The 27,120-nt window shown below is 44.6% G+C and overlaps 1 protein-coding gene across 1 annotated transcript in view; it reads left to right on the top strand.

The window, feature by feature from the left end:
* Positions 1-27,120, top strand: part of TG (thyroglobulin) — a 272,527-nt gene that overhangs the window by 84,094 nt on the left and 161,313 nt on the right. The window contains 8 exon segments of the mRNA XM_010380291.2: positions 252-419; positions 12,360-12,425; positions 14,339-14,419; positions 17,901-18,038; positions 19,025-19,201; positions 20,686-20,797; positions 23,053-23,132; positions 23,881-24,024. Coding sequence (XP_010378593.2) covers positions 252-419; positions 12,360-12,425; positions 14,339-14,419; positions 17,901-18,038; positions 19,025-19,201; positions 20,686-20,797; positions 23,053-23,132; positions 23,881-24,024 — 966 coding nt within the window.

Raw genomic sequence — 27,120 nt, 5'->3', positions numbered from 1 at the left:
CATGGGGAGGGAAGGGATCAGCAGGTTTGAAGGAGGTGGTCCTCCCCTTGGAAATTTGCCAATAAGACAGCTGCAGTACTCTCAGGCAGGATTGTCACAATTTAAAACCAGACTCTTGAGTTCTAGCATCTGTGCCTTCTCCTGAGATGCTGTCACCTATCTTTATCTGCAAATGCTCTCAGGGGACAGAGAAGAGACTCTAAAGGTCCGCCTCCATCACATTGACTTCTCCTCCCTCTTGTGATCCTCAGCTGCCATCATCTGTGGGTTGCTGAGCTCACCCAATGTCCTGCTTTGCAATGTCAAAGACTGGATGGATCCCTCTGAAGCCCGGGCTAATGCTACGTGTCCTGGTGTGACATATGACCAGGAGAGCCGCCAGGTGACATTGCGTCTTGGAGGCCAGGAGTTCATAAAGAGTAAGTCTTTGCCATTTGTCCATATTCCTTCAAAATTATTCTTCCCACCAGCAAGGCCCTCTGCTACTTTCTTATGAGCTCTCCTTGTGGCCTGAGGAACTTACACTTCTGAAAAGAAAACTTTACCAATTATACTGGGTGGAAACAACCCTGGCATCTCAGCAGAACTCTATGGGAAGCATCCATTTAGCTCCTCAGATTGCAGGTGGACTGCAGGGAGCATGGCCCAGTAGGGCAAGTCTGCTGCTGTCAGGAATCTTGGGGTTAGCTGGCAATTGATGGATCTCATCTAGTCTTGGCTGGCACATCTGGGCCCTGCTCTATGAGTTTCTCATCCTCCTCTGGAGGAATGTACACTTCTGTAGATGGCAGAAGCAGGAACAAGGAGAAATAAGCAAGGTCTGTTGGTGGAGCTCAGATCTGTCACATTACCATTTCTGCCTCATCCTATTGGATAAAGCAAATCCCATGGCCAAACATGGAAAAAAGGGTTGGAACAATAGACTCTGCTCCTATAGTAGGGGGAACTGCAAAGTCATGTGCAAATAATAGGACTACAAACAAGGATGGAAAACTGGAGCCTGAAATGCAATCTGTCCCCCAAACTAATGCCCATCCAGGCATATTTTCTCCCTCTATGAGTTAAGAAATTCCAGGTTTACCAGTTGTACTGCCCACTCCAATGATGGGTGCAAGGGACTGTGGGCTGCATTGCATGGACTCAACTAACAGAAATAACCATTGGGCTTTCTCCTTCCCCTTCTTTCTTTTGGAAGCTCTTTTCTACAAACATATAAACATTACAGTGAGGCTGCATCTCTGCAATCATCTGCCCCAGCCTCTCAGTTTCCAGAGATGGGCAGTTAGTGCCTGAGGCCCCCCAGCCAGTGGCATCTCCTCTCTACCCTCGCAGCCCTGCACTGCCTCTCCCAGCAGACCCCCATCAGGAAAAAGTGGATGCCCACTCTGTGCTGGGCTAGGGACTGGCCAGCCATGTACTACTGATGTGATCAGGAAAGACAGAACCAGCACCACCAGCACCACCAGCACTGGGAGCTGGTTAGAAATGCAGAGTCTCAGGCCACACCCCAGCCCTCAGAGTGGGTCCCAGGAATCTGTGTTCTAACAAATGGTCTGGACAATACTTATGTAGCACTGTTGGCTTGAAAGTTTCCTTCCATCCCTGAGAGTCTGAGTTATGACGTAGATGGGGCCAGCTGCTGCCTTCCCTCTTCTAGTTCCAGAGTGAGGTTGAGGGGAAGCCCTGCTCCTCACTGTCTGTTTATCTGCCAGAACCTGAACTGAGAAAGCACCGCCATGCTTCTTCTCCACCGTCTGAGTTGAGAGCAATGAAGGCATGTGCAGGTGCTGACCAGATAGGCTGAGCGCCTGATGTGAAAGGGTCAATGAGGTTCTTTTTGTGGGAGCCCTTGGGTGTTTATGTTGCTGCAGGAAGTGGTCTCCCAAAGGCTGGCAGAGGGTCTCTTCTGCCTCCCAGGGAAGCTTCTGAGACCCATACTTTTATATCTTGCATTTCTCAAGGTTCCAGTGGCAGAGCATTCCATGTCACCCCATGTCACCTCCTCCAAGAGGGCTCCCTGACTACCCACAAGGCTTAGTGCTTCCTCGACTGCAGAGCTTCATGGATGCTCTGCCTGTTCCTTTGTTAGGCAGTGCAGTCAGCGTTGTGCCACCATTGCGCATTTACCTGTCTGTGGAAAGTTTGTGATGTTAAATCCTAGCATTGGGCACCACTTGTGTGACCTGGAGTAGGTCAATGAATGTTTTCAGGCCTAATTGCCTGTCTATATAATGAGAGTAATACCAGTACCCATCTCACGGGGTTGGGAGGATGAAAGGAGAGGATATAACAATAAAAAATAAGGATAATAGAAATGACTTATGTAGCACACCCTCTGAGGCAGCCCTGCTCTGAGGCCTTGACCTATGCTCACAAGTCCTCAACACAGTGTTTCAAGGGAGGCACTCTTATCATCATCGTCCCCGCTTGCCAGCTGAAGACACTCAGGCACATAGCACTTAGGGGACTTCCCTAGGTTTTAGAGCTTGTCAATAAGAGGGTTGGGATCTGAAACCTGGCATTCCGGCTCTCACACGGCCATTCTTAACCACTCCTCTGTATCAGCCCTTGCAGATCAAGAACTTAGCAGAGTTCCTGATCTGTGGTATTGATATTAGATGATGTTATCATTATTTTTTCAATTTGTCATTGTTTTCTGCCATATCTTAAAAACTGAATTGTGTTTCATTAGTTTCTGGATTCCCACCATTGAGCTATGTTTTATAAAGATGGCATAAAAAAAAAATACATGTATATATGGAGTGCATGGTCACCAAATTCTGAAATAAAATATCACAGAATTTGGTGGAATTCCATAAAGCATAAATAGTTTCTTTTGGGGTCAATAAAATCTAATCGCTCCTTTATGTGATGGGTAGAAAACATATGGTATTCATTACTCCAGGAGCACCGGGTGAACACAGGCATTTCAAGAAAGACATATGATATTTTTGTGGCAGTAAATCCAAAGTGAATTGCTCAACCCAGAGCGTGTGCTTGGTATGTGCCCAAGAAATGAGGACTGTGCCCTTGTCTGGCCTCCCAGAGAAGTGATTACCAGAAGACCTTTGAAATGTTTGTTTTTTTCAGTGTCCTATGTGTGTGTGTGTGTATTGTGCGGTGAGGGCAAGGCTTTAAGAAGCATGTACTACGATAGAGATTTCAGGCAGCCTTGATACTCCAAATTGGAGGTTGTCCTATACAAAGGCTGAGTAGGAGGCTACCTCCAATTGACGACAACAGGGCACAGATATTTCCTCTTCAAAATAAGAGGTCAGCCTTTTAGTATGATTAACCCCTGGAGGTGAGAGGGAGGGAGTGTAATAATTTAAATTCTAACTACAGTGTGAAGAACTGATAGATACCCTTTTCTAACAACAGATATTGATGGAGGAAAAGAGGAGGGTTCTGGGTATAGGAACAGTTGCAGGGGAGGGCGTGGAATGATTTGAAAGAACATGGGGAGGTAGTAGGGACAATAAAGACAAACTCCCTCCCCACTAAACTTGATTGAGGACTGGCCTCTTCCTCCCAGTTTAACAATGGGATAGATGGTTGTGAAGACAGACTCTGGAATCAGGCCCTGGAATTTGAATTCCAGTGTGAATGTGTCCTCACTGTGTGGCCCTTCTAGGCATTGGTATTCCCAATTATTCAGTGAGGATAATGGTGGTCTCTGACTCTCCAGGTAGTTGGGAGGATTAAAGAATAATGTGTGTGGAACAGCAGAGTGGTGCTGAGCAGGGCAGGCTCACAGTGGACACTGGAGATGGGGCACAAGGGCTGAGAGTGAAAATGTCTGGAATGGAGCCTGGCTTTTCCCCTAGCTCTGTGACCTTATTCAAGACATTTGACCACCTTCAGCCTCAGGGCTGCCATCTGTGCAGTGGGTCCATTTGTTCACAGATTACTGAGTGAAGTGCTGGCATGCTCCCTAGGCTGTCAAAGAAGCCTTGTTCTCTGGTCCCTGGTTCCCTAACAGCACATCCAACGGAGGCACCCATGGGACTTCTGGGTACAGACTTCTGCTTTTGTTGATCAGTTCACTGGTACTATCAGGCTGTGGTTCAACACATGACCTGGGTAATGGAGAATTAGCATTTGTTTTTAAAGCACAAATGAATTGATTGCCAGGTGTAGGAAGTCACAACCCAAGAGAACGCAAGTTCAAGTAGTAAATATCTGCACTGCATTATACAAAGTACTTTCACGTACAACTCAATCGATCCTTTGGGCACTCTGGTGAGGCAGTTGGTTATATCACAATTTCACTCATGAGAGTGAAGTTTGGAGCTCTGACATGACACACCTTAAGAAACAATCTTTGCATTGGCGCCATGGCTGGGGCTCAAGCCTTCAGCTTAGGAGACCAGTGCTGTCTTGTGGAAGCTCTCTACTCACCTCTCTCTGCCACCTTCTGCTTCTACCATCCTGTGTGCAATTTACTGGAAGGGGAAAGTGCTTTGGGGTTCTCCTTGTTATTGTGCCAGAAAAATTAAGGGGTCTCTGGTAACTGAGAGTGTCACTCCTCAGACATCGCTTTGGGGCCAGCTATGCTCCAGATATTGGGTATTAATGCCAGTTAATGGGATATTCTACTTCAAGGATTTTACAGAGCTGTTGGGAGAAGGGAACAGAAGATTCAGGAAAGCTGTAGGGTCAACTGTGAGTTGCAGAGGGGAGCTGGGAGATGTGCAAACAGCTTTGGAGGAGGTGAGTTGGTGGGGAGCCCTCCCCCAGGCTGGGGCAGCCCTTGTGTTTCCTCCTCCCTCCCTTGTATCGTGAGCAGCTGCTGAGTAGGTGTGAGGGTGAGGTGACCAGGCCAGGTCCGGAGGCAAGGATGGGGAGAGTGGCTTCTGTTCTCAAGGAGCTCACAGGCTAGATGGGGTGAGAGATACAGAGATTATTAAATACAGCAGACCTCCTGTTTGCCCATCTTAGTGGACTGACAAGGATTGTAGGAAAGCAGAATGTCCCCTTAGCATATCCTTTCCTGTTTGGTAAAAGCAAATTCAGGTCACCTGCCACACAGAAGTTAGGACTGACTTCTAATACCAGCTCCCAAGAAACAAACAATTATACCCCAACAACCACTCCCACAAAACACCTGGAGGCTATTTGAATCTGATTTGGAGACATAGCACCTTTTGCTGTGAGGTTTCTGCCATCAGAAATGAGTGATGGCTGAAAATATGAGATTTTGCTTCACCTTGGTGCCTGGGTTGACATGTGTTCTCCAGAGAGAAATTCACTCAGGATCTGGATCTCCCAAATTTCCAGTGAGCATTTCTGAGTGTATTCAACTATTTGCTCCTGGCTGAGTCAACCCTCTTATTTCTCAGAAAAACATCTTAGAAAGCTCTGGGGCTGCATATGGCTAGTTTTTGACAAATCTTGAAGTGCAAATGAATGGAAAACAGGCAGATTAAATGTCCCCTAATGCCACACAGACGTAAAATTTGATAGAAAAAAAAAAAAAAAAAAGCCTTGGCGGAAATACTTCTGGGTTCATCCTGAATCCAAAAGGCTTGATGTTGAGTGATTGTGAGGCTTTGCCTGATGTTCAATTTATAGGGGTCTGTTTTATGTCAGTGTTTGTCATTATCTTGGGGTGCCAGGACCTCAGTGAAGAAAGTTACAACACACCTGTGGTACTCATTGCAACCAGATGCATCTAGATTAGATGGCTGATGAATGTCTAGAAATAGGATGGGCCATTTAAATAGGGCCCTATCAGTTATTAGTTACTGCTGTCACAGGTTGGGTGTTGCCATGTGCTTAGTGCTATGTTTGTGTCTCGGTTTATAGTTTGGCTTCTCCCAGAATCAACCATGAGACAAAGATTCAGGAGTGTCATTTAAATAGGAAGGACAAGGAATATGAACAGAGTCTCAGGGGAAGTAACACAGAGAAGAGACGACAGCCAATAAAGGGTGGACTCTGAGGCCAGCTGTACTTAATTCCCTGGATCAGTGTAAAACACACTTCAGAATGACCCCACCAGCTGGGCCAAGGAACAGGGTGTGCACCCAGCAGTGCTGCAGAGGACTTGACTGGCAATTGCAGGGAGGGCAGCAGCTCCTGGCCCGTCCATCCTGCCACTGTGCCGAGGGCAGCTGTGGCTTTCTACAACTCCCTCAGAGCCCTGGGCATAGACCAGCAGTTCACATTGCATACGTCATTTCCACTCATCATCTAAGAACGGGAGAGAAATGGCATTTTCTCCATTTACTGATGGGGAGAATAAGGCATAGGGACTCAAGGGAACTTCCTCAAGGTTTTTCAGCTCACCAGTAGCACAGTTCGGGTTTCCTTTACGCCACAATCATTATTCAGATCTGCTTTGCACTGGGAAGTGGGATGTAGAGATCCTGATATCTGCCTCCTGTTAAGGAAGCTCACTGTCTAGGAGAGGGGCAGGGGCCATTGTACTGGTGCAGCTGACCAGGCCTCGGTTCCCCTGAGGCTGGGCACCATCTGCTAGGAAGGACCCTGGGAGACTCCATCCTTATATCAATGCCTCTAGGACCTACAGCAGCCATTCTGAACCTACCTAACCCACACTGGAGGCCCAGGAGTGTCAGCTGATTCTTCATAATGGTCATCTTTGATGGCTGGAGGTCTTTCCCCTCACAACTCACTAGTGGATTGTAAAGAAAGCAAGTCTCCGAATTCTGCCACACATCCAAGCAGTTATTAGCAAACAGGCCCAGAAACTGTCACGACCTGTCACCTGTTCAGTGGCCCCAGTGAAGCCCCAGCTTGCTATCCTTGGCACCTTGTTGGAAAGGTTTATTTAAGACAGAACTAATACTATTCTCACAGCTGAACTCAACTCACCTTCTTGTCAAAATCAGATGAACAAGAATCCTTCATATCCATGACTGATGACAGACCCGTTTTGAATCAAGCCACGGCTCTAGGGCTATTGGGTTCAGGAATCTGTCACAATCTCCTCCTGCCAGCATAGGAGTGACACTGTGATACATTTAGCCAAGCCATGTTTTGAATGCTATGTTTCTGACCAATAGATAATGTACCTATTTCCAGCATTCATTATGCTAATTAACAAAGCCCAGTGGTGGTGGTGTTAACTGGGTTAGAGTTGATGCATCTGTGACTCCTTCCTGGAGGGCGGGGCTCCTGGACAACAACTTTTCTGTGCCACTCCTAGAGTGTGCTTTTCCGTTTAGGATCCTGCCCAGTTTAATCTGAGGGTGTGGATTAAATTTGACTGCCACAGACGCAGCGCATGATCTCTTCAGAAGTTTTCTGAGTAGAGACCACGCCATACCCAGCAATGCTGAAGAATCAGGTTCTGTGCCCAAACCCTCAAGTTCTCAGTGTGTTTGTGCTCCTGCAGCCTTGATCACAGGGGCAGCGACCCTGAATCAGGGGCTGGAGGCCTGAGTGTGTAGCAGGGATAACTCAGTTATTGTGGAAGAAATGAAAGTATTTTCTAGGCAGTCAAACTATGACCATTTATCAGAGAAGAGGAGGAACGATGCTTGCTTGGGTTCTCTATACCTTCTTACAGTCATCAATATTCTATTAGGGAAATTTTGGGGAATGGAGTAAGGGGTCAGAAGTCTGTTTAGGAAAACTAATTTGGGGCTAACCTTCTGATGCATGGGAGGGCAGAGCTCTGTGTTTATTTGGTGGGCTCTGAGTATCATTCATTGTTTTGTTCTCCCTCCTTCATTTAGCCTTGCATTTATTTATATACTGAACCCCAGTTCTGTGCCAAGAATTGTGCTGGGGGAGTGGGCAATATAAAGAAGGGACTTACAGTGTGTCCAGGAAGCTGGACAGTAACTACCAGGCATGAGGGGAGAGAAAGAAAAGGTCTCTGAATACTGCAAACCCAGAGGAGGGGGTCCTGTGACCAGCTGGAGAGCTGAGGGAAGCCTTTCAGGAGACAGTGATGCAGAACCTGATTCTGAAAGAATGAGTAGAGGTCAATCAAGTGAAACAGAACAGGGTTCTAGGCAGAGAGAAAAATACATGCAACGACGCAGAGGCCTGACGGCAAGCATTCAATGTGACTCGGGAGGTGGGCACTTTGGAGACAGATTAGGGCATGAGGCTGTCATGAGCCAGATTGCAAGGAACTGAATTCTGACATCCCTGTAGCTCCTGCAGGACCAAAGGTAGGTTTGTCTTTCAGGATGAGTACCTGGGGGTTGTGTGGCTGAGGGATGGGAGGGGGCCAAGGTCAAGGCCTGGGTGGGGATCAGCTAAAGCCTAATGGAGTTAGGAGATGTGCTGAGGCTTGAGCTTAGAGGAAGGGTTCAGAGGAGAGGAAAGATTAAAGAACAGTTTAGGGACTAGTCTGAATGGATGCAGAGACTGATGGAGAAGGAGTCAAGGATGACCCAAGAAGTAGATGGTCCTATTAACTGAGTTAGAAAGCAGGAGGAAGTGAGTTTGGATGTAGAGGTGGGAATGAGAGATGAGGAAGGTAAGAGAAAGAAGGGCAACATTCTGTCTTTTACCCAGTATTCTCTATGTATTCCTATGGAGACTTGGCAATCATATTAATAATTAAGACCACCAAGGGGTTACAGCTTTCCTTATGGTGAATGACAAAGGTGCTTCCCAGGACACAATAATCTCTGTAGATGCTGGTCAGGTGACTTTCTGGGCCTACCAAGGCACTCTACATACATGTGCTGAATTTAGTTGAATATTCCATTGGATTAAATTGTGTTGAAACAGGCAAAAACCAAGGATGAACTTAAGACAGCATATTTCCCAGGCTGGCAGACCCAAGGCTCTGTTGCCTTGAGATGGACAGAGTGTATAAGAAGGTCTACTTCCTATCACAGTTTAGTACATTCTGGGCCAAAAATACAGTCCTAAACTGATGTGCACCTGCGGGAAGCACCCGTTTGTCTCTGAGTAATGAAAGGCACCTATAATTTTTGACGTTATGTAAAACAGGACACACATACTGACAAAAATAAGAGTCTCAGACAGAGTGAAAAACTCACCACCAACTCTCCCCAAGTCAGACACTGAGGCTACTGGGAGGTAAAGAGCTTCCTCTTGGCATTTCCTAGGGCTACTGCTCTCAGGAAGGGGCAGGCAGACCCCTTAGGAAGGGGATGTGACTGAATTTGTATTTGTATTGAGGGACCATAACCCAAATTCCCCAATTATTTCATGGTAAGCTACACACACACACACACACACACACACACGTGTATATTATTTTTCCTTAGGTTATTGGGGTAAGTTGGTGTTTGGTTACATGAGTAAGTTCCTTAGTGGTGATTTGTGAGATTTTGGTGCACCCATCATCTGAACAGCATCCACTGCACCCTATTTGTAGTCATTTATCCCTTGCCCCCCTCTCACCCTTCCCTCCAAGTCCCCAAGGTCCACTGTATTATTCTTATGCCTTTGCGTCGTCATAGCTTAACTCCCACGTATCAGTGAGAACATTCCATGACTGGTTTTTCATCCCTGAGTTACTTCACTTAGAATAATAGTCTCCAGTCTCATCCAGATCACTGAAAATGTATTTCATGGTAAACTGCTTCTTAATGTGGTCATTGGCTTCAGCCTTAGACTTGAGAGCAATACAATACTCTAGAGATAAATGTTTCTTTAACTTTTACAGGCTAAATAAGAATTATAATGCATGACCAAAAGTATTTTTAAAATGTTATTCACTTTACATCTGTATTACCTATATGAATATATACAGTATATCTATAGCTATCTATATATGTATCTACATATGGTGTATCTATCTATCTTTAAAGAATCAGTATATCAATAGATTTGGGTATAAAAAGATTTAAAGTTGGGCGTGGTGGCTCACGCCTGTAATCCCAGCACTTTGGGAGGCCAAGGCCGGTAGATCATGAGGTCAGGAGTTCAAGATCAGCCTGGCCAACATGGTGAAACCCTGTCTCTACTAAAAATACAAAAATTAGCCGGGCATGGTGGTGGGAACCTGTAATCCCAGCTACCTGGGAGGCTGAGGCAGGAGAATTGCTTGAACCTGGAAGGCAGAAGTTGCAGCAAGCCGAGATTGTGCTATTTTACTCCAGTCTGAGCAACAGAGCAAGCCTCCATCTCAAAAAAAAAAAAAAAAAAAAAAAAAAGTACCTGATTTCCCTTGTGACAAAGTCTAAAACCCCATAGTCTGAGCTTTGAAATAAGCAAATGATGATATCATGAGGAGAGAATGAAAACGGAACACAAACTGAACAGGTGCGCAACCACTGGTTCTGTGTTGTTGCAGTAGGAGTATATGGTGAGGTCTTCGCAGTGTGGGGGACAAGTCCAGTAATTGCAGAGATCCAAGTCTACATCTTTCAGATGCCATAGGTGTTCACTTGCCCAAATTGTTATAAATAACTTTTACCTTCTAAAGAAGGCTATGACAGAAGTTTAAGTGGATCCTTTAGAGAAACATCCCAACATTGCACAGTCTGAGAAGTTCTAGCACCATTGTTCATTCTCATTTCAGAAGTAAAATCAAATGAAAGTGCATTTTTGGCTGACCTCTATGTCCTAGAACATGGTCAGCCCGGGGGGGGGGGGCGGGGGGGGGCTTGTCACTTTGATAGCCGAGTTTTCCAGAGAGTTCAGTTCACATCTCTTTAAACACAACACCTTTAACATTTTTGCCATGTCAGATGGACAGAATTCTGAAGTACAGCCATGCACCTCAGAAAGACACTTTGACTAATGAAGGACCACATATGTAATGGTGGTCCCATAAGATTATAATGGAGAATAAGATTATAAGAGGAATCCATAAGATTATAATGGATAATAATAGAAACCTGATACATAGCACTTGATATTGGCATTTCAGATCAAGTAGGGGAAATGATTGATATTCAGTAATGATGCTGGGACATTTGTGTTTTTGTATGAAAAAATATATGTAAATAAAAGTAGATAGAGCATCTAGTCTTATGTAAGTACACTTTATGATCACACAACAACAAAATTGCATTTCTCAGAACATATCCTGGTTGGTAAGAGATGCATGGCTGTATATTATCCTCTCCTTAGTGTGGTGGTTAGGAAGGAGTATGGGATTTGAAGCCAAATACGTGGAGTTTAAATTCTTGCATTAACCTTTCTTGACTTTGATTCCTTTATCTGGAAATTGGGGACCTTACTTTATAGCATGCCTGTGAGTTTTAAATTAGGTAATATATGGAAGGTTTTCATGCAAGCTTGTCTAATCCACCTGTTGTTGTTGTTGTTGTTGTTTTGTTTTGTTTTAGGCTTTTAGTAGTCTGACACCATGGTTTTAGTTTCTGTCTTTAGTGATAAGTGGGAAAGAGTGATGAGGAAGGGGCTTTACTGGCCCAACCAGAGACAGAAACTAAGAACCCATGACTGTATTCTCTCCCTTGGACACCCCTGCTAGTGTTGGGTAAATGGTAATAACGGTTTATAAATAGCTAGCTCTTCATTAGGACAAATACCTAATGCACGCAGGGCTTAAAACCTAAATGACAGGTTGATAGGCACAGCATATCACCATGGCACATGTATACATACGTAACAAACCTGCACAAAGGTTTGCACATGTATCCTGGAACTTAAAGTAAAATAAAATTTTTAAAAAAGGTATATAAAAACTAGCTCCTAATAATAATTAAAAACAAAATTTAATCATATCTCGATGTCTCAGGCTGTCAGCCAGCCCTCTCCTGTAGCATGGGGCTTATTTGCCTCCAGACTCTGCTATATGGGCTATTTCCTTCACCTTCCATGTCACAGGGAATTTGAAAGGAACTGAAGACTGAGCAGGGGCAAAAGAGGCAGCACTGACCATCAGGAAATGGTGTGGCAAGTCTGGTCTTATTCAGAATGGCATCCAGGGGAGAACAGTTTGCTAGAAAGGAAAATCAGATAATATTAGTAATCAATTGAGTCGTGGCAGCTGCCAACAAGTGGCTGCCTATCAAATGTTGAGGACTGCAGAGGATAAATCGCTGTCCACATTTACCAATGAGGCAAGGGTCTCTGAGGAGTTAAGTGATGTGGGAAACTCACACAGCCCTTGAGTGTCCCAGGAGCTTTGCTTTCTTCAAGCCAATCTCCAGTTCCTTAAGTGACTCCCGAGTCATAGGTTCACAACCCCTCACGGAAGTAGTCCCTTTGGTGCCCGGAGTATGATGCCCAATGTCTTACCAGCTCTGGTTTTGTACCAGGGAGCTGGAATAGAGTTGCAAGAAGCTTCTGGGTTACACCTTGCATCAGAAACACATTTTTCAGGCCTAGGAAGAGCCTGTGTCAAGGGAGATGGGGCTATTGTGGTAATGGTGGGTACCCAGTGACAGCACACTCAACCTCATAAAAATAAACATCTTCCTTTGCAGGTATGACACCCCTAGAAGGAACTCAAGACACCTTTACCAATTTTCAGCAGGTTTATCTCTGGAAAGGTGAGCTCCATGGTGGAAGAGGGGGGTTAGCAGGACGCTGATTACATGAGATTGTCTGGCACCACCTCCCATTCACAGGGCACTCTATTTCCGTAGAGGAATAGGTAGAGAGTCAGTTTCCAAATGCATACTTTCTGTGTAATAGAAGGGCTCCAATTCATCAGATAAGATACCAAAATCTAAAAGAAAAATGAATACTGTGGAAACCCAAGAAGGAATGGAGGGAGGAAGCACTAGGTTCCCGTGAGATAAAGTTTGCTGACCACAAGACACTCTTGTTCCTAGGAGGGGAGTTCAGGGCCATTGCAAAGCACAAGAGGCATTTATCTAAGGGGACTCAGCCCCATGTGCCTTTCACCCTGAGGCCCAGGGACTGGGGACAGAACCCCAGGCAGGTAGTGCCCTGAACTCCTGCTCAGAGATAATGGTACTGTGGGACAGAGTAGGGGAAAAATGGAGAGTCTGACAACATGCCCGCTTGGCACTTCCCTTCTGCTTCTTTGTCCTCCTTCGAGTTTTCTGAATGTTGACTAAGTGCCTACTCAGACCCAGGGAAAATGAAAGGCATTTAGGAGAGAGATGAGAGGCACAGTCCTGACTCTTGAAGGGTTCTGGCCTCAGGAGGGAGCAGGTAGAGCAGTGGCCCATCACAGGTCATGGCCATATGTACTGGGTGAGAGGCATGAAAAAAGGCCCCTGACCCCATATTACCTCTTTCCTGTTCCCCTAATCTGTCCTCGCTGATCTTCAGTGTCCCGAGAGAGGATTGGTGATTTGCTTCTATATGCTGATAAACCGAAGGAGCAGAAAGGCACAGAGTTGGAATGACAGGATGTGGATCCTGGTCCTATCAATCCCCACTCGTGTGCCTGGGAGCCCATGGACCAGCCCCTCATGCCCAGATTCCCCGTGGGTAACATGCAATACAGATGTCACTGGCCTCAGAATTGCCTGAGCAATGGTGCATCAATGCACAAAACAGTGCTGCGCATATAATACCTGCTGAGTGATGTTGGTGGGGGTGGTGGTGATGAAGAGAACATGGAAGGCAGAAGAGGATGAGGAGGAAGAGGAGAAGAGGAGGGGGAGGAGAAAATGAAAAGGAAGGTGTTTACCATCATTTTCATTTTAAAGAGATAAAATGAGATTATGTACTTCTTTTCTCATTTAATTATACCTATAAGGTATAATCTGAAGAGGGGGTGATATTTTATTCATTTTCCAGGCAAGGAAAATGAGACTTGGAGAGGGTATGTGAAATGCCCATGGGAGGCCTGGGAGATCCTGGGGTCGAGACCAGACACTGGTAGGAGGTCCCAAGTCCAGCACTTCCTAGTTATCAGAAATTTCTGATAAAGTGTTAGCTGATGAAAAATCAGGGACTTACATTTCTCCAGGACATTTGCTACACTACAGGGAAGTGCCTTAAGCCCTGCCTAATACCTGTGCCACCACAGCCTCACTCGCTTTCATGGAAGACCTGTTCCTGACTTGAACATTTAGTTACATGTTTTAAATTTCTAATTCATTTACTGGACACTTGAGTGGTCTGGGATAAATTATTTTGCCTCTCTAAGTCTCAGTTTTCTCAAGAGTAAGATGGAAATCTTGTTCTCTACCTACATAGGATGTTATAAATAGCAATATTTATGAGCGTATTTTGTTAACTTGAAAGGGCTTTGCATATGTTAATAGTTTCAATATCATAGATAATGACTGTTCTATCATTGAGAAGTTGAATGATGTTCCGTATAAAAAGAGTGCAGACCTATGTCAGGGCATCTGTTGTAGATCTTATCTAAGGCACCTGGCTTTAGGCCCTAATTTTTCTCACATCGCTACTACCATTTTGTTGACCAGTGGAATACTACCCCTTCTCCCCAATATTGCAACAACTCTTTTTTTTCTCCTAGATTCTGACATGGGGTCTCGGCCCGAGTCTATGGGATGTAGAAAAGACACAGTGCCAAGGCCAGCATCTCCAACAGAGACAGGTACCAACCCAAAACCTTCTTACATACTTGGGTGTCTGAATGCAGAGACTAAATGGGTGCACCAAGAGTTTAATCAATGAAAGGACGTATTGACATCACTATTCTGTATCTATGGAGTCTCCTTTAGTCTTCTAACCCAGTTATCCAGCTTACAAATATGGGAAGCTCCTCAGATGGGCAATTGGCACAGAAAGTAAGGCAAAACCACTGCAAATTCATCAGTGTTACTGGAAATGAAGACAACCATAATAACAAAACCTAAAAAAAGAAACAAAGAGCAAGGTTCACCTGACTGTGGCCAATGGGCTTCACTTATGTCAACCTTGAAGAGTATAAAAAAAGTGTAAATATTCTGAAATTGTTTAATGAATGATATGTCTATTAGAATCTTTTGTATGTCATGCATACAGTGAAAGCTATGATTCCAAACATGAATAGGAACAGTACATATGTACTGTCTGGGACTTCTCTACCTCCAGAGTCTGTGATTATTATTACTGAGGTGGCACTAAAACTCAGAGAGAGAGGGAGATCAGCTGTTCAATATGGGCTCAACAAGGACCAGGAGGCAAGACGTCCACCTCTGGTCGGGGTGTGTGTGTGTGTGCATTTGCATGCATGGACACACTGTAGGAATAGGAGTAGGAGCAGAAGGGAAGAAGGAAAGGGAAGGGAAGAAGAAGAGGGAGAGCCAGATCAGACTGCAGGCACGGGAAAGCAGCATGGTACAAGGGAAAAAACATCACATTACAGAGCAATACTAGAGCTTGAACCACAATTCTGCCACTGACTACATGCCTTAGTGCATGGCCATGGGTAATTTGCTTCCCTGCTAATAGCCTCGGATTCATGTGTAAAATAATTTTGTCTACCTCTTATCCCATTAGATAGAAAACACTTGGCACAGTGCCTGGTACTTAACACATGCCTAAAAAATGCCCAGCACCCTGCCCTCCCTTGCTTGATTAGGCATTGTGTTTGTGATCCTCAACCTTGGCTGTGCCTTTGAGGGGCAGCCACACAGCTCATGATAATGTAAATGTGCATGAGTTAGTGGCACTTGGGAAGGTTCTGTCAAATCCATCATCACACACTACTTTAGGGCAGCATCTGCAAAACTCTCACATGATTCACACAGGATGCTCCCCCCACCCCTGCTTTCTTCCCTCTCCCCTAGAAGGGGAGCTTGGCCCCCACTGGAGACGTTGCGAGGAGTCAGGGTGAATAGACAAGGCTCAACTCAGTTTTCCCTTTCTTGCTTGACTGCATTCCCCAGCTCAAGGAGATAAAGTGCCTGGAGAATAAATTGCATTGAGTCCAAGCCCAGTGGCGTCTCCACGTGCTCGTTTACTTGGAGGGTGCTTCTCAGGGTCCATGAGAACGGCCTCTCTGATTCAGAGGACAGTGGAATCTTCCCCTTTGTGTACCAGGTTACTCCCATCAGTCTGATATTTGAGACAAACCCAGGAAGCCAATGAGAGTGATTGGTCTCCTTGCTTTTAAGGAGAGCACATAGTTTTAAGAGAAGTAGGAAATGACTTTATCTAATATGGCATGTAAACCAGGTATAAGATGAAGCGGCTACAGTATTCATTCTTTCATCCAGCAGACATTTTTGAGCACACGTGGCTGTGGCCTTGGACATTCACAGACTAGTGAGAGTTCCATGTGCCAATCACTGCATGACAACATATCAAGGGGTGCAATGTGGACAGGTGTTAGGTGCAGTGAGAGTGCAGGAGAAGGAATGCTAGCAGCCTGCAGGGGTCAGGAAGGGTTTCTCAGAGGAGGCCAGAAAGATCTGCCAGATGCTCCCAGGTACACCTGAGGAAAGGTGTTCCAGGTAAGGGGAACACCTGTGCTAAGGCTCCAAGAGCAGGTGTGCCTTCAGTCCTGCTGCCTTATTTCTCTTCCCTTGCACTGCTATCCTAAGGGGCAATCTGTGATCTCCCTGAGCTCCTACTTTGTGCCAGGCATGGTTCAATGGGGAGACCCACATGGGGACTGGCCATTATACAATTATGTGAGATGAGGGCTGGGGAGGCAATATGGTCTCTTAGGTCTTTGCCCTCTTGTGCCAGGCATGGTTCAGAGAGGAAACAGGCATGGAAACTGATCATCATACAATCAGATGAGATGCAGGCTGGGGTGGAAACATGGTCTCTGGGGTCTCTGCCAGCACCAGACTTCTGATCTTGCCAAGTACTCGTAAAACCTTTATCCTGTCCAGTGGTTCTTTCTAGTGAAGAAGCTCAGTCTCCTTGAGCCTGCTTTATGGAGTGTGGAAAGTGGCTGCTGACAAGCACTAACAAGGAAAGTGCAGTGCCCAAGTCCACAGCAAAGTGGAGGTGTATAGGGGATATAGTATCCCTTATACAGAGCCCTGAATGAATGGACATTTCAAACATTCCCTAGCTCATCTCCCTGATCTGCCTCATGCCACCATTGTACGTCCCCCTGAAGACAGAGCCCTCTAAGGATACAGAGCTGTCCCCACTGGGCCTGGGTGTTGGGACCCTTGGCCCTGTAGAATCTCCTTATAGAGAACCACAGGACATCAGAGCAGGAGGGATCAAAGCTGATCCTCGAAGTACAAGCTGCACTAGCTGGGTGGGAGAGGAGGGTGTAATGGAGCTTGAGTCAACAGAGGGAAGAGCATGAGCAATTGCACGGGGACTGCACACAGCGTGGTGATGAGCTAGAGAGTTAGCAGGGCTGTTGTGCTGCTGGAGTGCAAATCAAGACAATCTGAGGTGAGGCTCAAAATGCAGGTAGAGCCCAGATTAAGAAAAGAACCTGGATTTATGTTCCATAGGCAGTGGGAACCCAAGGAAGAGCTGGGATCATGGCATATGAATACCTGAAGAAAGATTCAGGGAATGATTGAGCTAAAACTTTCAAGTTTGGGTTAAGTGGAGCTGAAAGCTGACTTTATAGATGAAGACTACCATTTGGGAGAGAGGCTGGACTTCCATGTGACTTCAGAAGACAGAAAAGAGGATTAGTGGCTCAAAGTTACAAAAAGAGGACTTGACTATACAACTTCCTAATGATGGAGTAGGCTGCTGTGGTCAGCACAATGTTGTCATGTGGAGCTATAGAGGCATTTGCCAGAGGTCTCCAGGGAAAAACTTCCGCATTTGGTGAAAAGGTGGACTAGATAACTTCCAAGACTTTATCCAAACCCAGATTCTAAGATTTTGCCATCCCATAACTTTTAGGACTTCCTGGGGCCTTCTGAACTATTCCTGTCTGAGCAGACTCTCAGCTCTACTGACTTCAATCCTGCTCTGGTTTCACACAGCATAAAAATGTCTCTGTCTCTATCTCTGACTCTCTCTCTCTCTCTCTCTCTCTCTCTCTCTCTCTCTCTCTCTCTCTCTCTGTGTGTGTGTGTGTGTGTGTGTGTTTCTTTCTTGTGTTTTTCTCATATTCACTAGAGATAAAGGTGCAGGAAATGGACCCTCTGCTTCTTTTTCAGGTTTGACAACAGATCTTTTCTCTCCTGTGGACCTTGACCAGGTCATTGTCAATGGAAATCGATCACTGCCCAGCCAGAAGCACTGGCTTTTCAAGCACCTGTTTTCAGCCCAGCAGGCAAACCTGTGGTGCCTTTCTCGTAAGTATACTTAGACCTCATCCTTCTTCTTCCAGACACTGTAGTCAAGCATCACAGACCTAGTTTGGCAACTCCTGAGAAACATATAAGGTCAAATATTATATCATAACTCAGGGATCACTGCACTCTTAGTACCATGGATGATATAAAAGAAAGATAACACATAACCCCTATTTTCTAGAAGGTTACAATGTAATCTCTACTCTGTTCCCAGAGCCTATCTTCATCCACCTGTTTCTCCATCCATCCCATCCATCCATCCCATCCATCCATCCATCCATCCATCCATCCATCCATCCATCCAGCCAGCCGTCTGTCCATCCGTCCATCTGTCCATCCATTCCATCCATCCATCCATCCATCCATCCATCCATCCATCCATCCATCCCATCCCATCCATTCATCCATCCATCCATCTATCCATCCATCCATCCATCCATCTATCCATCCATCCATTTGAAAGTTATTAAGTATGTGTTATGTTCAAAGCTTTGTGTTTGATTTTGGAGATGAAAGAGAACACCCAAAATGAATCAAATCAACCACGTTCCTAGCCTTTGGGGAGCTCATATATACCAGGGGCATAGGCTGACTTGGGCACAGGTACAAGGAGACCATTCACAAAGTTCACAGTTTTTACAGTCCCATGGCCTCTGGTCTGCAGATCTTGACTCCCTCTGAGATGGCCATGGGTGGATCCAATGGAATATTACTCTTTTGCCTCTTGTATTGCTGAGTTTGAGGTTTTCCCCTTATGCCTTTGACTCTCCCTTTATTCAGGAGCACACACCTCCCTCCTCAGCTATCAGAACCCCAGGGCTTTTGCATGGGCCTTTCAGACTGGATGATCATGACAGTCTCAGGCCTCTTCCCTAACTAGGAGGCATCTCCACCAGCCATTCCCCCTACCCCAGATAATCCTGTAGAGATTATTCTCCTCTGTAGACCATGCAAGAACTAAAATCACACTACTGTCTTGCCTGTAGGTTGTGTGCAGGAGCACTCCTTCTGTCAGTTTGCAGAAATAACAGAGAGTGCATCCTTGTACTTCACCTGCACCCTCTACCCAGAGGCACAGATGTGTGATGACATCTTGGAGTCCAATGCCCAGGGCTGCAGATTGATCCTGCCCCAGAGGCCAAAGGCCCTGTTCCAGAAGAAAGGTGAGCACTTGGAGGGATCTGCATAAACTGTATTTCCAATGTTCTGCTGGCTCTATGGTTTTAGAAATATCCAGATTAGTTTCTTATTTAAAAAACATTTTCTTTATACTTTTATTGGTTTCAAGAAGATGGGAACACGGATCCAAACTTTCAGGTTAGAATCAATAAACTACTGCGTAATTGTCTCAGTTTATACAAAAAATATGAAACAGGATTATTTGGGACAATATTTCAATGCAGAAGTAGGCTTTAAAAAAATAAAATCCAAAATATTTATTGACACTTAAAACTAATTTCTTCTTCTTTTAAAAGTAAAGTTATTCATGTTCCTTGTAGAGATGTGAAACCATTTAGAACTGCATCAAATTGACAATGGAAATAATCCTCTCCTAAGAGAGCCACCTTTAATACCTGCATCAGATTCCATTTGGCTGTATATTACACAGAATGTCAGCAGCAGTGACTTTAACAAGATAGAAGGTGATTTTCTCTCCCAGTCCATTAATGATGCCATATTTTTGGAGATTTTTTAACCCCATACAGTCTGTTTTCTCCAGATGTTGTCACCTTTCATTTACTGTTCTATCTTCATCAGTGGAGGCCTTTATCAGATGTCCAGTGACCCTTATTTTTCCACTCCAGTGTCAAAGGGGTCCACAAGCTGACTGGGCAGCACCAAATGTGTGGTGGGAACTTGTCGACTCTAGGTTTCTCTGAGGGACAATCCTGTTGGGTTGCCCTTTGGGGAATTCCTCACACCAGTATTTTTAGGTTCCTCCTTCAGAGGAGTTTCTCAACACCTGGCCTTGGGGCATGAGCCTGGCTGCTGGTGATTTGGGCACCAAATAAATTTGGAAAATATCGGGGGGGGACACCTCAATATTCATTATGCAGACTGACTTGAAAGAATCTCCTACTTCCAGTGAAGTGCTCATGCCATGGACTGTACCTGATGTACCCAAGAGATCCTCTCTTCTGTCCTCTTGAGAAAATGAACCTTCTATCTTCTTCCATGGTGGGGAGGGGGCTTTTGTCAGCTGTGGAGAGCAGAGGAGAGCATCTAGAGACCAAATAGCTTCTTAAAGAGATTCCAGCCAGTACTTCTGTTTGGGCCACCTTCACCCCCAGGGCTACCATACTTAAACCTTGTAGGATTCCAGAGGGCAGATGGCATTGCTTCTTGGTTCTTCCCACAGAAAAGTTGAGTAGTTTTCTTGGTCTATTAGGCCTATCTTTATTCCTCCATATGCTTTCTAGCTTCCAACATTTTGTTGCTGTGTCCCCACTTTAAAAAAAAAAAATCTTTGTCCTTGTGGACTTACCATCATTTTAGTGAGATTTGGGATAGGAAGTGAGAGTTAATATGAATTTAATATGTCATCTTTAATTAGAAACTTTCAGTTTGTGTTTTACTCATTTGTCCTCATATTTTCATTACTATAGCAAATCTCTAAGTAATGAATTTTCTTTCTTCCTCTGTGTAGTTATACTGGAAGATAAAGTGAAGAACTTTTATACTCGCTTGCCGTTCCAAAAACTGATGGGGATATCCATTAGAAATAAAGTGCCCATGTCTGAAAAATCTATTTCTAATGGGTAAGCTACTTGTGTCTCACCCCTAATATTTATTATTAATAATACTTCCTTGAAGAAGGTGACACAGTCACAGCTAAAAACAGAAGCATATCCAGCACTTTGGGGGCCGAGCCAGGCGGATCACGAGGTCAAGAGATGGAGACCTCCTGGCCAACATGGTGAAGCCCCGTCTCTACTAAACTTACAAAAATTAGCTGGGTATGGTGGCGGCACATGCTACTAGTCCCAGCTACTCGGGAGGCTGAGGCAGGAGAATCGCTTGAACTCAGCAGGTGGAGGTTGCAGTGAACTGAGATCACTCCACTGCACTCCAGCCTAGCGAGAGAGCAAGACTTTTGTCAAAAAACAAACAAACAAACAAAGAAAAATAAACAAACAAAAACTATAAAACCCAAAGCTAAGGGGGTAAAAGGTAATAAGGAGGTAACCATATCTGAAAACATTAGCTAAGGTAAGTTACTGATGGTAAACACAACATTTAGTGTTGAACTACTAGCTGGATGATGAAAGAGCCACTGAGCTACATCTCATTATTTAATGTAAATTATCAAGTATGGTAATAAACTTGATTCTCAAAACCTCCCATCGCAGTACTCAGAATCTGCAGAGCAAGTAGAAATTTTAATAGACTCATAGGCATATAAATAATTTTTATTTTTTATTTATTTTTTAAATTTATTTTATGGTTGAATTTTTTGCTTAGTCATTATTTAGTTGTTTTAATTGAAGATGATGTCTCTCCTAGTATTGTCTGTGGATCTTACCCCTTAGAATCACCCGGAGAGATGAATGTGAATTCTAACGGGTGATATCCACAGACCTGCACTCTTGGGTCCTATTTATAAACTGCATCCTTGGGTCCTATTTCAAACCTGCTGAATTAGCATTTATTGGGATGGAATTCAAGAATCTGACCTTTAAGGAAGCTTCCCCTAGTGATTCTTTTATACTTAAAAATTCAAGGGTCATTCATTCACGAACGATTGATCTGTGAAGTGCTCTTGAGTTATGAGTTATGGCACTGAACCATGTTGCTGGTGCTTAAGATCTACTTTTGAAAATGGGGTAAAAAGATGAGGCAGGCTGATCTGTCTCGAGATTCAGCTGGACACCACTGTGCTGATGGGAGGGGTGGATGAAAAGGAGGGTTGGAACTAGGGATCAGCCCGACCGTGGAACTGGGATGGGAACTAGGGGAGTAGATTGTGCGTCTAGACTCAGGGAAATGTAGTTGGCTGGGATAATGCATGGTCCAGACTGGATCTTAGAAATGAGCTTCCAAGATGGGAAAAGGAAATGGTAAGTGGGCATGTTGGCAGAGAACTAGGAGATGGAAAATCAGAGAGGTGACTTGCAGGCATCAGGGTACAGATGCTGCCAATGTTGGAGATGCTGCCCAGCAGATAAAAGCATCATCACTGGGATGAGACTTGGGTTCAGGGAAGGAGAATGGCAATAACTAGGCAGGATCCCCCCACCAAGAAGGGACTAGGGGTTTGAGAAAGCTCTCAGGAGTCAAGAATGAGTAGTCAGACTGGAGTAGAGTGGTCAGGGCAGGGGAAGCTTGAAATTGAGCCCAGGAATATTGGTTTGGAGCCATTAAGTCCCTCCTGCCATGAATAGCCCTAGAAGCTGAGGGTGGGGCTTAGTAGCTATATTGAGTAGATAAGAAGGTCAGTTTAGAGAGAGCCTGACTGGATGGGCTGACCCAGTAAACAGAAATGCATTGGTAGAGTGTAATTATCCACATTGTACAGTAAGAGGGGAAGTGAAGGGGAGCACAGGCTCAGCTCTTGCTGCTTAAACAGGCCCCTGACTGGGTCACCCTGACTCTAAGTCCATGAACTCTCCTCTTTCTAGAAATGCCTTCCCTGTTATTTCTTTATTTTCCCAGCGTCCAAAGCTAAGACTTTCTGCTTGCCTGAAAGGACTGAAGGAGTACATTCTGGATCCTGGGTTAGCTTGGTTGGAGCCTGGCACATAATAGACACAGAATATATGCATGATGAATGAATGGGTGAATAAACGATTAATAGCAGGACAGTATTACTCCAGAGAGGAGTAGAATCTTGTTTTCAGAAAGAACCTCAAAGCTAAGAGTCCACTGATGCACATTGACCAAAGCATCCCCAGTTTAAGTAGGGGGTGAAAAAAAGCTGGTCCCCAAAAGCAAGAATGACTACAATCAGCCCACCCAGTAGGTCCTGGGCCACTAATGAAAACCTTCAGGCCTGCTCTTTCTCTTCCTATGCCAGGTTCTTTGAATGTGAACGACGGTGTGATGTGGACCCATGCTGCACTGGCTTTGGATTTCTAAATGTTTCCCAGTTAAAAGGTAATAATAGTAACAGCTCCCTCTCCCCTGCTCACAGCACTCTGCAGTTTAGAAAACACATTCACATCTATGCTCTTATCAAACCCTCAGCGTCTCCTCTCTGTGAGTAGGGAGAAGCAATCCTTGTTCACAGATAAGGAAGTGGGGGCTTGGAGAGGGCAACCGGCTAGTAAATGTGGTAGCTGAGACATGGCTCTTAGTCCAGCAATCATCACTTTACATGTGCAGTTCTCTCTGGCCAAACTTCCTTCCTTCCACTCTTGGCTTAGCTATCTTTTGTTCATCTTTCAACACTTGGGTCAAGCAGCTTGGTGAACTTTGGATCCATTTGTGTGATATGTATTTAATGCTTGGTCCATTCCCTTACTAATGTGTGATTCTGGAAAAGTCACTTAATCTCCCTGAGCCTCTATTTCCTCCTCATCTGTATATAGGGCTACCAAGACTACCTTCCTCATAAGGTTATGTGAAGACCAAGTGAAACAATACCAACAGAGACCTAGCATAGCCCTGAGCACATGATAGTACTTGATAAGTATTAGCCACCTCTATCCCTTTGCTCTTAGATCAGAGGCTCCTTGAGTTCAGATACCAGGTTTTTCAGCAGTGGCTGAGATAGTATCTGAAATATAGTGGTATATCCCAAATGTCTGCTGAACAATGAACTTGCAGAATTTTTCTCATATATTAGACTCTTCCATTGTATTCAGTTTCCTGATTGTGTTTTTTTTTCTTTTTTTCACCCCAGGAGGAGAGGTGACATGTCTCACTCTAAACAGCTTGGGACTTCAGATGTGCAGTGAGGAGAATGGAGGAGCCTGGCGCATTTTGGACTGTGGCTCTCCTGACATTGAAGTCCACACCTATCCCTTTGGATGGTACCAGAAGCCCAGTAAGTAGCTTTCTCTTGACAGCTATATGGGCATCTTTAGTTAACTATTTCCCAGTCATGCATTAAGACAATGTTCTTGGGTTGGTAAGTAGATTAGTCAAGATTCATTGGATTCAAGCAACCGAAATAGATTCTGTTTAACTTAAGCATACAAGAAACTTATTGGAAGTCTGCTCATTGACTCAAAGGAAGGATGAGCAAGTAGGTCTCAGTAAAGATGGAAATGGACCATTTCCATGGACATATGTAGCAGAAACAAATGGACAACTTCTTCAGTGTGCCATGATCATCATTAATCTGCTTTATAGAGTTTAGTAGTTATATTCAACCTTTAAATTCGAGGGAGAGAGTTTGGTCCCACCTGGGCTTAGTCAATACACTGCCAGAGGGAGAGTGGGGCAGCTTGACAGTCCCAACAAGACTGTATGCACTAGGATAGGGGATGTTCCTCAAACAATAGTGAAGGCATTGTTGCTGGACAGGGAAAATCAATAGGTGTAGACTCTAGCACGTTCCCTTGGTTTTCTTACCTTGACAATCAAGACAGTGTAGCACATGGTAGTCCCATGGAGGAAAACGGGGACAACCAACGTGTATTTGACAATGCATATAGAGTTAGGACTTCAAGGCCAAGGCAGCATTGACCCAACATGGGTCCTTAAGGTATGATTCTGATTATATCTGGGCACGTTTTAGGAGCTCAATTTGAAATTGATGAAGGAATGAATGAATGGCATTTACAGTGTGACATAAAAGTTCCTGGACTCGGATAAGGAGACATTAGCGTTATTCAAACTCTGCCATCTACTTACTATGTGTTTGTCTTTAGGAAAGTCACACCACTTCTTCAGGTTTTCCGTTGGTGAAAATAGTGAATGAGACTCACTGTGATTCTGTCACTGCTTACATCACAGGTGTTTATGGTATGGATAGATTTGGGGAATATTCGGCAGCCACATGGAAACTAGACATCTTCACCCTGTGTCCCAGAAGCAAATTCACAAAGATGCCCCAGACCCAAAAAGATGGAACACCCTGTGTTCAGTTAGGAGTAGTCAAATTAGAGAGAGGCTGAGCTGAGGTTTAGTATTTCCAACTTCTCCCACTAGTGGCTTCCTTGTTAGTTTCAGAGTAAATATATGGTGAATTCTGGCTCTTATTTAGCTTGCCCTGGAAAATAGAGTCATGGACCATCTGATATGGAAGGGGTCTTCGAGATCCCTACCTTTGACCTCCACATTCTTTTTTTTTTTTTTTTTTTTTTTTTGCTGTGGTATTTTGCTCTTGTTGCCCAGGGTGCAATGGCGTGATCTCGGCTCACTGCAACCTCCGCCTCCTGGGTTCAAGTGATTCTCCTGCCTCAGCTTCCTGAGTAGCTGGGATTAGAGATGCCCACCACCATGCCCAGCTAATTTTTGTATTTTCAGTAGAGATGGGGTTTCACCATGTTGGCCAGGGTGGTCTCGAACTCCTGACCTCAGGTGATCCACCTGCCTCAGCCTCCCAAAGTGCTGGGATTACAGGCATGAGCCACCACACCCAGCCACATTCTTTATATCATCCAATATAACCCTTTGCCCAAAGTAGGCAAAGAGAGAAGAAATTACATTCTTCGTGTGCCTGCTGTTTCAGACCATGATGGATTTACATGGGTTGTACCATTTAATACTCATAATACTCCTGCAGAGTAGGTATTGTTTCTTCCATTTTAAGGTGAGAAGAGTGCAGCATAGAAAGTTGAATTGCTTGACCCAAACCACACTGGTGGTAGGAAACAGAGGCAGGCTTCAGGCCCAGACTTGATGGCCCCAAACTTATTCTCCTTTCCTTTACGATGTTGCCTCCTGCCAAGTCTTTCACATCCCATAAATGACTAGACAGGAAAATGTCTAGATACCTTTCCTGACTGGCTTTCCCCCAACTCAATTGATTAACAGGAAATTGAGTAATACATTGAAAATAATAAATACTAATAAAGTAACAAATCAAACCAGGTGGTGGTTTGGTGCCTTGTTCCATAGCCATATCCAACCTGAAAGGTCCAGATGCAGCTCCCAGGCAGGATCTGGCCCTCGGCCCTTGCTCATGAGCCTACCCATTCTTTGTGTGTGCCTCAACTTCATGGAGGATGTTTCTGGGGTTAATTATTACCAGTTTGAATGGAATCTTTGTGCTGGTGTCCACCTTCAGCATCCTGTGATTTGATCTGAATTTACTCTATTGGCTTTTTATTTTATTTTAACATCTGAAATTATTTTAGGAGAAACATCAGGATTGTATAATGAAATATCCTCAGTGGGTTTCTATTAAAGGAATAACGTTCCATATATAACAATTTCCCTGCTTTAACTCATAGAGGAAGGGAGAAAATACCTGCCCAGGTCTTTGGCCCCAAAGGAGACCCAATGCCAGCACTGGGTATTTGGGGAACTTCAGAATTGAGCTCTTGCCTCTCACTTCCCCCTTACTCCATCTGTCCTCTCAGCTCCTTACCTTACCAAAGTCTTAAAAATGTCATTTTCCATCTTCATATTACTCATGGAAGAATCGGGTAAAAAGAAGCTTAAGAAGTAATTCATTTGTTCAGAAGTAATGAGAATCAGACCAGAGTGTTACAACATCTTGACAGGAGTTGGCAGGGGAAGGAACCAAGGTACTAATTGTCCCAATTTATTCCATCTGTTCTTTTTCTTTTCATCTGACTACACAGATCATTAACTTTTTCCAGCTTATATTCTGTGGGGTCAGTCTGGGGACTCGACTCAGGAGTTTTGACCAGAAACTTAGAGCAGGGAATTAAAAATTCACAGAGGGGTTCTTATTCAACCAACACTGACTGAGCATCAATCATACCTGGGGGTCCTCTGGCATTACCAATATAACCTCTATGTATTGGGCTCGTACTGTGTGCCTGGCTGGATTCCAAACACTTTGCATGCACTATCTCACTTAATTCTCACACCCATGTATCATAAGGAAATAGAGGCTCAGAGAGGTTGTCACTTACTCATGGTCACCAGAAAGTAAATCAGAGTTAGAATTTGGACACAAGTCTTTCTGACTCTAAATCACTATGTTGTGTGATTGAACGTGAAA

Source organism: Rhinopithecus roxellana, chromosome 9, assembly GCF_007565055.1.
Source record: "Rhinopithecus roxellana isolate Shanxi Qingling chromosome 9, ASM756505v1, whole genome shotgun sequence".
NCBI classification, from domain to species: Eukaryota; Metazoa; Chordata; class Mammalia; order Primates; family Cercopithecidae; genus Rhinopithecus; species Rhinopithecus roxellana.
The sequence above is the reverse complement of the archived record's forward strand: the minus strand, read 5'-3'. Positions and strand labels throughout refer to the sequence as shown.